Source organism: Dasypus novemcinctus, chromosome 7 (assembly GCF_030445035.2).
Source record: "Dasypus novemcinctus isolate mDasNov1 chromosome 7, mDasNov1.1.hap2, whole genome shotgun sequence".
Taxonomy (NCBI): domain Eukaryota; kingdom Metazoa; phylum Chordata; class Mammalia; order Cingulata; family Dasypodidae; genus Dasypus; species Dasypus novemcinctus.
The window spans coordinates 109,067,933-109,081,350 of NC_080679.1; the positions used below are offsets into that span (position 1 = coordinate 109,067,933).

Below are 13,418 nucleotides of genomic sequence, written 5' to 3' on the forward strand. Positions count from 1 at the left end.
TTGTATATTTTCAGACTGTGTTTTTAGGCACACATCACTTTAGAATTTTTTGTCATCTTTTGAACTGTTCATTTTACACTATTTCTATAAAAAAAGTTATTTACCTTAAAGTTTATTTTTGCTAATTTTAATGTTGCTTCCTAAGGAAACCAAGATTCTTCACATGTAAAATTTTAGAACAAATGCATCACAAAAAGTGTGATTTCAATTTACATATAGGAACAGCAAGAACCATATCGTTTTGATTATTTAAAAACAGATCATTTAGAAACAGAGACAAGATTAGAAACCTGGTCTTTTGTTATATGATTCTTTCCTACATCAGTTATTGCAGAGAAAGTCAGTAACTTTTGGTTAAAGAGAACACTTTCTCAAACAGAGTACGGAAGTAAGACAGTGAATGATTGAAATATTCTTTAAGTAGAAATATTAGTTCTTCAGAGGGAAAAAAAGTTTTGTAGCACTTGTCATACTGAACTGCCTTGCTTTAGCATGTGTCTTACCCAAATAATTCTTGTTCTGTTTATGAGTATTTCTAAGAAACTAGAAATGATAATGGCTTGCATTACTGGTTTAGCATTTTATTCTTAAAAATGATTAATTTTAATAGAAAAGCCATGCAAATGGTGCAAATCCAACCTATACAGAATAAAGAGAAAATGAGTTTTCTTCTTACTCCTGTACCCAAGCCACCAATTCCCATGGACTAGGTAACAGTTAACATTTCCTCATTAATCCTTCCAGAGGTAATCTATGACTTACCTTCATATTGACCTAGAAAATCTTTTATATTCTAACTTTTATGGCAGTGTAGTTTATATACTCTTTGTCTTTTACTGTTTTTAGTTCACAAAATATCTTGAAATTCTATATTAATAGATGCATACAAATTATATTCAATTTTGTAGATCCATTATAGTATATTATGAGACTGTACCATGCATTATTTATCCAGCCATTGTCTGATGAACATTTATGCCATTTATAATCTTTTGCTATTACAAATATATTGGAAATTACTTTCTCGTACATCTGAAATGTTTCACATGTATACTCTATCCCTATAAATATTGGTCAAGAGGTACATCTATTCAAACTTGTGGTAGATATTGTCCAACTATTCTCCATATAATTTATAAAAATTTATACTTCCTTTATCAGTATATCAGAATTCCTTTTCTCTACACTCTAATCAATGAGGTCTTGTCAAACAATTTGATTATTTTAAAATCCATTTCTCAAGTTATAAAAGAAATTGAATATTTTTTAAAATTTAAGAATTATTTATATTTTCTTTTCTTTATCTATTTATGCCCTTTACTCATTATTCATTTGAACATGCTTTATTGATTTATAGGAGGGGTATATATATTAAATAATTCAGTTTCATATTATATTGCTAATGTTTTATCCAGTTTGTCATTTGTGATTTGGCTTCATTAATATTATTTTTCTCCTATATTTTTTAATGTATATTAAACATCATTCTTTTCTTTAGGTCTTCATAGGTATATGAAATTTGGAAAGGTCTTTCTCATTCTAGGTTTCTAAACTTAACTATCCTATATTTACTCTAATACTTTCATAATTTCAATTACTATATTAAAATTTTAAACCATATGGAAATTATTTCTTGAATTGAGTCAAGAAATGTCCCAAGTAATTATTCCCCTCTCCAGGTATCCTAAAACCATCACATTTCTCAGCTCTCCAGTTGGCTATCAGTACCAAAGTATTTTAGTTATAGCAACAATAATAAGTTTTTTATCAGTTGGAGTTCATCACTATTACATATTTCATTTTTTAAAACGTAACCTTTAGAATTATCTTGTACTATTTTTAAAATGGCGATTGTAATTTTTTTTTGTATGACAGTACATTTCTAAATTAATTTAGGTAGGAGCCTAATTTTTGGGAATTGAATTTTCTTTCCAATAACATTATATATATATTCCCATATATATAAAGAGAAGTCTTATTTCCCTTATGAGTGTTTTGAAATTCTTTGTAAAAATTTCATATTTCTTAGTTTTATTCCTAGATTGTCTTTTTTGTTACTTATCTACATATGTTCTTCCAATTTATCTTCTAAGTAGCTGTTTATATGAAGTCTAGTGATTTTTGTCAAAAATTTTATACCTAACCATATTAATGAACTCTCTTTTTTAAAAAAACATTTATTTTTATTTATATTTTCTTCTCCTTTCCCTCCCCTGCCTGCTGTTTTGCTGTCTGTGTCCATTACTGTGTGATCTTCCGTATCTGTTTCTCTTTTTGTCTTCTCTTGTCGTCTTTCTCCTCTAAGATTTACTGGGATTCAATGCTGGGGACCTCTGATGCGGAAAGAGGTTCCCTGTTAATTGCACCATCTCAGTTCCTGGTCTCTGCTGTGCTTCACCTTGACCCTCCCCTTTGTGTCTCTTGCTGTGTCATCAGCTTGCTATGTAACTCACTTGCGCGGGCACTTGCTCACCACACGGGCCCTCAGCTTGCTATGTGGGCACTCAGCTTGCTGCACAGACATTAGCACAGGCACTCAACTTACCACACGGACACTGGCTCGCCGGGTGGGTACCGGTTCACCATGCCAGCACTCACGTGGCACTCAGCTCACCATACGGGCCCTTGCATGGGCACTCAGCTCACCACATGGGCACTCATGCAGGCACTCGGCTCACTGCAGGCACCGGCTTGTTGCACAGGTACTGGCTCACCACACGGGCACTCACATGGGCACTCAGCTCACCACGTGGGCACTCACGTGGGTACCTGGCACACCATGCAGGCACTCAGCTTGCCACACAGGCATTCACGCAGGCACTCAACTCACCACGTGGGCACTGGTTCACAGTGCGTGCACCGGCTCACCATGTGGGCACTGTCTCACGGCACAGGTGTGCTTTCTCTTACTCTTTTTCACCAGGAGGTCCCAGGGATCAAACCCTGTCCTCCCATATGGTAGGTGGAGGCCTTATCATTTGAACCACATCTGCTTCTTGGCCACATCCACTTCCTTTTTTCTTTTGTGTTACAGTTTTGTTAGTCGATTCTCTTAGCTTCTTTAGCTATAAAATTTTTAAATCCAGAAATAATAATTTTAGCTCTTTTTCTCCATTTCTCATGGCTTATTGTTTGCACTTACCCATATCAACTAGAACTTTCAAAACAATGTGAAACTATATTGCTATTGATCCTGCACTTTTACTGATTTTAGTGGGATTTCTTTCAGTGATTCCTTTTTAAACATTATGCTAGATTTTAGAATGTGATTATATTACAGACACATTATTTTTGTAAAAATGCAGATTTTTTAAAGAAGCTTCGATTTATTCTAATTTCTAAAAGTGTCACCCAGAATAAATTTTAAATTTCATCAAATTTCATTTTAGTAATTATGAAAATGATTCCTTTTTCTTTTTGACTGACTAATCTGGTAAACTATATTAATAGATACCTTAATATCAAACTATTTTAGTACTTGCAAAATAAACCTCATTTGGTCAAAGTTTCTTTTTTTTCCCTTTTACTATGCTGTTAAACCATGTTTGTTAATAGTTTCAGTATAAATTTCTCATTCATGGACAGTCATAAGTAAGATCGGTACTTATTTTCCTTTTTTATAATCTTTGGTTTCTTTCCAATTTTTCAGGTGAAATGTAATTCAAAATTAATTTAAACGGTAAAATTTACCCTTCTTGGTGTACAGTTTTGAAACCTTTGGCAAATGCATTTACTCATGTAACTTCCACTGCAATCAAAATATAGAACAGTGCTACCCAAATTTCCCCATTCTCCTGTGTAGTCAACCCCTCCACCCTGTCCCTGTACTTGGTTGGCATCAGTCACCTCTTTTCTGTCCTTATTGTTTTGCCATTTCCAGAATTTCATAAAAATGGAACCATACAGTCTTTAGTCTTTTGCATCTGGCTTCTTTTACTTGGCATAATGCACAACAATTTGTTCATTCAGACCCTCTTCCCTGAGCCTTCATGGTGCCACTGGGCTCAGAGAAGGTACGGGACCAGCATTTTTACCCCCATCCCATTTTTCCCAAACAAGTGTTTGTAGAGTTTGCCCCTCCACATGAGAACTGTGCTCAGTGGGCACTTTTTGATATTTACAAGTGGAGGCACCCACTCTCAGAACTCTTTTGCATTCTCAGTGTACTCAGCCCTTCCTTTAATACTGTAGTGTCTTCTAGTGCCAGTGAAGGTGGAGCCTTCATTTGTTTTTTTGCTTTATTTAATTCTTTTCTAATTCTGGTGTGATTTCCTTTTAGCACATCATTGCTGTTTTAGAATTATATGTCCTTTAACAGGATTTAAATATAAATTTCTCTGGCAAAAGTAACTGCTGCAGCTATAATTTACTTCTTGACTAAGGGCAAACTATAAACCAAACGATGAGGGAATGTCTTCAGAGCTGAAATATCACTAACTTCAGTACATGCTGAGAAATATCTGACTTTTTTTGGCATATCATAATTCCAGCTTTTTCAGTCATGTAATACTTCCTTTTTTTTTTCCTTTTGAGTGAGCTTTAGAATTTGCCTTACTAATTATTTCTCATGTATTGATATTTTACTCCTTGTTCTACACATTTGTTATTAATTTTCCTGATAACTCAATAAGTTTGAAATTTTATAAGTGAAAAAAAAAAAAAAGTTTAGGATTGGAGAGGTTAAGTAAACTTCACAAATTTTCCCAGCTAGTTGGTAGCAGAGTCAAAGTCTTAAACCCATATTTTCTGAACCCAACTCCATTAATTTTTACTTTGTCACAGTTACCACTCCAATTGCATTTGCCGTGATGATTTGCAGCTTTTCAATACCTGAAAAGATAAAGACTTTCTCCAAGACAAACAGTTATTTCATAGCCAGAGCAGAGATTCAAACAAGGTTTCCTCATCCAAAATTAGGTGCTCTTTCTCTTAAAGTACTGTATATCCAACTACCTAATTTTTCTACCTTAAAAAATGCTAAATTCTGGATTTTAAATTTAATGTGTGTGCTATATTGGAAACTATGAGGAACTTGTTATTTTGTTTTTTTTAAATTTTGTACATTGAGTCAGTTACGTACGGTCACAGTGACATCGTATAGTCAACAGCCACAGTATTAAGTAGCCACAACAATATGCATTGCTTTTGCTCACACTCTGCAGGTCTTCAGAGCAATTCTTATGGTCTTGGCTTGCTCACTCATACTCTGCAGTCAGCTCTGGGTCAAGTAGGTGGCTACTCGACCTTGGCTAGGCTTTCTCCCATGCTTCAGCATCAACTTGCTATCAGCCAGTGCAGAATAAACTCAGTTCTTCACATTTGTTCATTCAATACACATGTATTTAAAATGCTAGGCATAATTACCAAAGTAAGTTTAGGTCCAGTGAAAAACAATACCAGGGGTTCCCCTTCCACCCTGGGGAACTAGTCTGGAAGAGCATCTTTCTGAACCTAAGCCCTGATATTTTTAATGTTTTCCCCTACTGCTAGGTGTTAGGTACACAATAATGAACAGGACAGATGAATTCCCTGTTTTCATAGAATTTACAATCACTGAGGAAACTAGGTGATAAACTATTAATGTTGATTTTAAAATATACTTCGAAGAGAATAAATAAGTTACTGTGATACAAAATAATGAAAATGGGCTTTTATTTGGTGCCTGATCAGAAAAGGTCTCTCTGAGAAGATGATGTTAGTAAAAACAGTAAACCTCATTGCATTTGACAGAAACTCGGCTCCAAGTAAATTGAGCAAGTAGAGTTGTGTGTATTGGTTGACATAGTCAGAACATGGGAAATGTGAAGAGAGGTTAGGGGAGGAAATTGGTCTTAGGATATTGTAACTAAGAATCAGTGTCCTTAGGATACAGTCTCTCTCATCACTGCTTAACTCTGTGTGGCTTTTTCCTCACCTCCTGCAAAATACAAACATGTTTTTCAAGCTACCATGACAAGGCCATAGGCAACACTTTTCCAGAGAAGTTTTCAAACCCATTAGTCTGATTTAAGTTTCACTTCTACCCTTTGGGTCAAGAACTGTGGACAGGGACAATTTTAGTAGCCCACACTCAGATTTATCCTGCCCCGGGGTAAAAGAATCAGTTTCCCCGAAAGAAAAGAGTGACGGTAACATAGGAACAGGGGAAAACTGAGCAGGCCTTCCCTCCCTCAGAATGCTTATTTATCCTGCAGAATGCTCATATTAGAATGTCCTGCAGGAGTTGATAGAGGTCTTTATACATCTTCTCATAACTTTCAAGTATTGAAACATTCTTTCCTTCGGTTATGAAAATATAAAACTGAAATCTCGTATCTCTTTTCAAAGTTTTCCTCTTTCTCCTCACTCAGGCCTGACTCAGGCTTTGAAGCTAGTGGGGAATTTGTGTGTGGGGAAAGCAGTCATCTTCCCTCTCATGAAGTGCACTCTCTACTTATGAAACCAACATCTCCCTTAGAAATCCTGTTTTTGTTTTTTCATTTAAGAGGTCCAGGGATTGAACCCAGACCTCATATATGGGAAGCAGGTGCTCAATCACTGAGCTATGTTTGCTTGTCATAGAAATCCTTTTTTGTTTTCTTTTTGGATCTTGCTACCTAATGGATCTGTAGATGTATGGGATGGGCTAAGAGTGGCAGATATAGTTTTGGCCAACTCTTGGCAATTCTGATAATAATGTTTCTGAGTTTTGGGCCTTAGGTAAAACTCCAATAAAATAAAAAATAAAACTACACCAACAACAACAAAAAAAAACTCCCATTTTGCCAACCCTTTGCAATTCCTGTATTCTTAAATCAGAATTGGCTGTATATAGATCTCAGAAATGAAAACACATGTATAACTTATTAATGACTAGATGTAAACCTAAGTATCTTTTAAATTTTGGATTAAAATAAATTGTTCCTTTAATGACAAAAAATTATATAATAAATATTTTTAAGTGAATGAATTTTTCTTTAAGCCTTTTATTCTACTTAGCAAAGTATATAAATATTTTTATAAACATATGAAAATAAATTTAATTTCAGATCCTTTTGAAGCATTCATCATCTTTTCTATTCGCCATGAGATCAGAAGGATTGATCTTCATAAAAGAGACTATAGCCTACTTGTTCCTGGATTGAGAAACACAATAGCTCTTGATTTTCACTTCAATCAAAGTTTACTTTACTGGACAGATGTGGTAGAAGACAGAATATACCGGGGCAAGCTTTCTGAAAGTGGAGGTACATCTATTTCAATTTTGAATTAATATTTAGGTTAAATTTTAACTGAAAATTCCAGAAAATATGGTGTAATCAAAAGTAATTTAGATTAGTATTTGACCTTTGGTTCTTTTTTCCCTCCATCATATGAAGTGCTTGTATGTGTGTGTGTGCGTGTGTATAAACAGAGATAACAAGTGCATGTATGAATACTATTGAGGGATTTGGAGAGTTTTCTATAGGGAAAGTTTATTTACAAGAAAAAAGACTACCTTCTACATTAGTTAGGACTTTGTGATTTAAAATAATTTGCTTTTATTTTACCATCTTTCAGGGTAATTCAAAGACATAAAGAACCAACTTGTAACAAGGTCTATTGATATGAACTAAATATTTTTTTTTCCATAATTGACTTTTCTCTTTTGTGACTTATCTCTTTTCCTAAGTATCAAGACTTTGAATATATATATATATATAAAATATTTGTCTTGAAAATATTGGATTCCAAGGACCGGGAATTTCTATTGTCTAAATTGTTTAATTCTTCCAATTCACATTTGCAGTTTTTGAAAAATTATTACCTTTAAACACACAGTGTAATTATTATTTGTGAAGTTGTTTCCTTTCTCATTTTACAAAATGCTGATTTGAAATGATGGATTGAGATATATAGACTCAAATAGCTGGTTGAAAATTCATATCGGTAAAATATCAAAAACCGTTAGCAATGTCATGAAACATGATGAGTTATCCTATTGGAAGAGGAGTCTTAAAAATGAAATTTTAAAAATTTCTGAAAGAAACAGTGGATAAATAAGAAAATTTATTTTTTGTGGACATAAAAAAGTGCTTATTTTTATTCAAATACTAATGTCTTCTTATCTTATTTGCCTCCCTCTTATATCTGCTAGTCCTAAGGACCAAGAGGGAGAAAGTGTGATTTGGGATTTATTTTGTTAAGGTTAAATAATAAAAACTATATTACCTGTCATGCTCAAAAAACACCAAAAAAGTCAGTGCTGATTAGCTGTAATGCATGTTGCCCCAGACAGTCTTATCCTCTTTCTTTTCTTCTGCTCTTGAAGATCAACATTTGAATAACATGTGATTTTTATGCAGGACATCATTATTGTTTACAAAAATGTCTGTTCGCCTAAAAAATCAGAAACATGAAATATCTTTTTTTTTTTTTTTGCCATCTTGACATTATTATTAACTTCAGAGTTGTTTAAATATTCCAGTCCATTGGCATTGAAAGACCTGAAAAGATTGAAGATTTCTAGCAGGCAAGATCAGTAATTCTAAATTTGGGGCCATCTTAGTTTCCTTTGTGCCAGGGAACACTTTTTCACCGTATCCTTCAAAGTTGTTATGTTTAAGTTCTTTGTACTGCTGATTCTGAGTGCGTTCTTTCATTTGTACTGAACACATTCCTTAAACAGTTCCAACTGTTGGCTTCCCTTCTCTGTAGGTGTCAGTGCGATCGAGGTGGTGGTGGAGCATGGCTTGGCTACCCCGGAAGGCCTGACAGTGGACTGGATAGCAGGCAACATCTACTGGATAGACAGCAACCTGGACCAAATTGAAGTGGCTAAACTAGATGGTTCCCTAAGAACCACACTGATAGCAGGAGACATGGAACACCCCAGGGCCATTGCATTGGACCCAAGATATGGGTAAAGAAGTTTGCCTTTTAATGATTCACCATGACATGAACAGTCATCTTTAAAATTAATATTGAATTCAATATTTATCAATTATTTATTGTGTGAGTCATAGTATCAACTAGGTTAAGTTTATTAGCATGAAGGTTTGATTATGGAATTACTTATACAGGTACTTTTAGAGGATGGCAATTTCTTTCTTCTAAACATGGGCATTAGGTCTTACTGGAAGCTATTGCAACTCTTTTTGAAGCAATAATTTAATGAACTTCTTTCTACCCTGCCAAAGAGATGCTGTAATTGTTTCTAATAGTGGCAAACCACAGGGCCTGTCTTTGTTCCACATAGTCACAGATGTTAACTGCCTCGCCCTTTATTTATTTTGTGTTTACTTGGAGTCACTTAAAAAGAAATTTGTAATAACCCTAGAGGAGTCCAGTGGAGAGAAGTTGACTGTTGGAACTTTGAAAGACAAGGTACATGGCTCTAGAAAACAAGGTCAAATGTTAAATAACTCAAGCTATTGCCCCACTGTTCTCTTGTGTGTTCCTTTATGAAAATTTTAAAGAAACAGAAAAAAAGACATTGAATTTGGAGCCAGAGGATCTGGGTTCCAGGTCCTGTTCAGTTACTTACTCTTTGGGAAATGTAATTGAGTGTATTCATTTCCCTTAAATTTTTATTTCTTTTCCTCTAAATCAGGGATAATAATATCTTCCTCATTAAGGTGTTTCTGAGGAGATAATAAATATGTAGGAGATATGTAACTGATGTTATATATGAGAATATTTTTTATCCTAATGATTTTTTCCTTGGTAATTATTTCATAAATCAAAAGCCATTGGTAAGTCTAGAGGGCAATAGGTAGGAAATATATTTTTGGGGCTCCATACCTTTAAAGAATACAAAGACTAGGAAGCATAGATAGGAGAAATTGTACCAGGGAGGGGGAGGGGGTTTAATGACATGCAAAAAAGGAAAAAGTGAGCGTTGTGTTAAGTCAGTTTCCTTGCCACACTTTCTGGCTTTTGAGCAAATCTATGCCCAATACTCAGAAATAAATGGATGGTTAGTTAGTTTGTTTGTTTCTTTCCTGATTTGAAAACAGAAATTAAAGGGGTAAAGCAGCTTGTTTAGAGAAGATGTTCCAAACTGGCACCCCTCATTGATGTGATTTCTTTGCTTTCTAGTATTTTAAATATATCTGAATTAGTGGCCAAATTTTTAAAATTGAGAGATATTATATAAAACTGGATTTCTGGCTTCTTTTGGAAAATTGGGAAATCTGGCAATGAAGGGCTGAGTAGTAGCTGCTTTTTTTCAGCCTGGACGTTAGTTCAGCTTTATCTAGTCCACACTTTGCCATTTCATTCATTACCCCTGTAAAAACAATTCACTGAGAAAAGACCAAACTTAATGAGGAATGGCCTATTTTTCAACGATCTATTCCTGAGGTGCAAACAGATTGCTGATCAAGACACCACACATCCTGCAAAAGTGCTAGCTCAGCATCAAAAGGGGTTTTAATTTCTGTGTAACAACCACTGATGTGAAGTTTCACCTATCAGAACTATTTAAGTTGTGCTAGAGCCTTATTTGCATGATAAACTTTCTGTATAAGGAAAAGTGATATTTTGGAGAAAGTCATTGGTCTTAGAATGAACACCAATGTGAGAGAAAAATTAATGTAAATGACATAGAGATTAAAACAAACAAACAAAACAGATGGATGAACAGTTTCAAAATGATCTAACCAAACAAAGCAGTAGACCTGGGACTTAGGTTTTATTTTCTATGGATTTGAACTGCCCACATTTAGGATAAACTTATTTATCTCTGTTCATTTGGGTAGTATCCATCCTGAGAGGAGAAAAAGAAAACAAATATAAAGGATGGGCAATTCAGAGATATTGATGTGAAAATACCAAACACTCTTTCAATGATACAAAGGTATCTCCAGAATTAAAATGCCCTCTAAGAGTTGTCTCTCAGTGCAGAAAGCTGGCATGTGAGTAGGGAACCTGCTGATGCTTCTGAGAAATTTGATGCCTTCCAATAGCAACTGTTGCTATGAAATTGTGAGACTAATTAAGATAATTACAGTGGTAATACAACCTAAGGAAATAGAGTGAGGAAATAACACTTGTAAAGTTGTTTCTTGCATATATGACCAGAGTTTGGGTGACAGTATTAAATTCATTTAACTCTAGGGTGAATAGACAGTTTGAAGGGATTGGGTGTCATGACCATGATTTGACAGGATTTTTCTTGTTCAAAATTATTTTATAGAGAATTGATATGATTAAGTGAAATGGATTGTGAAAATGCTTTAATAGCTATTAAATTACAAAAGTAGGGAATTATCGAAGTGTTTTCAGGTTTATTGGAAAGTTTGATAAGAAGTTCTGCTGTGTTTATAACATTGAACCTTTCATCAGGTGGCATTAGAATATAGGCATAATAAGCCCATGTGTGGCCAAGCACACACACACACAGACACACATATGCACATACACATTGAACTGAAGAGTCATACTAAGCACAAGAATAGTGATATTAAAAAAATTTTAAACTCAGCTTACTTCCTTAGTTTATGTGATTAAATAGAAAGATAGTATTTCCCCCTATTTCCCAAATTCTTCATGAAATACCAGGAAGGCTGTGACTCAATACTGGTAGAAGTTCTGAAGACACTTACTTCTTTTGAAAATTTGCATATATTAGGAGAAACCCCAAAAGCAATTATTTGAGAGGTACGATTTGCATAAGTACTATATTCTTTCCTATCAAATCTTAAGGCTTCTGATGGCAAGGGCAGTTGCTTCCAGGTCTACAGATTCTTTCACAGCCCTCAGCATATATAACTGTGCTCAATAAATGTTTGTTATATAAATGGATGCATGCATATGAATGGGTGTTTTGTTTTTTTGTTTACATGCAACCTCCAGGGACACAAGAATGCCCTTTAAGCAGCAAAGTGTACGCGAAAGGGCAGCTAATTGATAACAGTTTGAAGTTTATTTACAATAACAAATGAAAAGACAGCTTCCAACCAGCCACCTTCCTCCCATAGTTTAGCTGAAAAAAAAAATCCTTAACATTAGCCCATAAAACACCTTTATACCATGTGTAATTCCTACAGCAATCAAGGTCTTTGTGACCTTTTTTACAGATGCCAGATAGCAAGTATTTTTAATCATCTACTTTGCTTCCCCCACATAGAATCCAATGGTCTTCATTTTCCATTATAAAACATATTTACCATCATGCCACATTCCTTCAATATTCAGGGTTTTGACCTATTCTCCCAAGTGACAAGTTATTCCAAGATGGTAAATTGAGAGCCTTAGGGAGAAGCCATTTTTCTTTCATTCTGTTTTAAAGTGATGCACTTATTGCTAAGGTGACCTGAAAGGCTACATGAATCCCCTCTAAACAAGGAACTTACTATTAGGGAGTTACAAGCACGGAGGAGTTCAGAATCTACATGGTATTCATCTCAGTTCCTGAACTCTCACCACTTTTATTCTTGTTCAGCTGCACGGCATCTTCCTACTCTACGCTGGTATTTAATTTTCATTTGTAGTAATAACTGGAACTTGCTCTAACAATTGCAATTGATGAAAGTAGAAATTGTAACTGTGAAGATTAGTAGAACATCAAAGTAACATTTTAATTTTATCTTGGAATCTTCTTAAATGAAACTCATAAAAACATTGTTAGTTTTAGAAGATCTAAAGAATATAGATAAGTAACCTCTTTTTTTTGCCAATATCATTTATTTTCACCCTCTGCAGCTTGACCTGATAGATGATAATGACTCTTTCATGCCTGTAATGATACAAGTAGTTCATGGACCATTGACCCAATTTAATCCTGATACAGACTAAACTATGAATGCAGGAAAAGTAGAATCAGTAGATTGTAGTCACTTTTTAAAAGCAATTGTGGCTGAACATTTCCATATATCCTGTGTGAAGGGGTATTTCAGTCTTTATATACTTTAGGAAATTATCCAGTCATTGATATGCTAATACATTTTAACCATATACAAAGAAAATAGGAAGGGAAAATTATAGTGCTAAAGTACTACATTGTAAAGTATACAAAAGAATGCCTAGAATTTTATGAAATGATCCTTGAAATCAACTTTTAAAATCGGTTATAACCTGTCTTCATAGCAAATTTAAGGTCACTTTTAGAAAAATTAATTCTACAACATGTTATTTTATAAAATGTATCAGAAATTCCCCCCTCCCCTAAATTTATGAAAGATTAGGAGCACAGTGACCACTACAGAAAAACACAGCCTAATAGTGCTATATTTAGTGATGAAAGGAAGGCATTAGTTACCTCAGAGTGCTGCAAATTATCACAACCATATTTCCATCATTGAAACACCTTCTGAGAGCCTACAATGCCTAACTCTGGTTAACTTACATAGAGAAAATGCAGAAATGCAGGGCTGTTGCTACTTTTGTTGAACTTGCCACAAACACATAAAGCATAGCTAGGTAGATGCTTACAAGGGAGATGTCAATTCTGAATT

At 34.5% G+C, this 13,418-nt stretch overlaps 1 protein-coding gene across 1 annotated transcript in view; it reads left to right on the plus strand.

Annotated features, from left to right (window-relative positions):
• Window positions 1-13,418, plus strand: part of LRP1B (LDL receptor related protein 1B) — a 2,023,931-nt gene that overhangs the window by 1,297,044 nt on the left and 713,469 nt on the right. Inside the window, exons 24-25 of the mRNA XM_058301027.2 lie at window positions 7,029-7,226; window positions 8,677-8,881. Of these exons, the coding sequence (XP_058157010.1) occupies window positions 7,029-7,226; window positions 8,677-8,881 (403 nt within the window). The remainder of the gene's footprint in view (window positions 1-7,028; window positions 7,227-8,676; window positions 8,882-13,418) is intronic.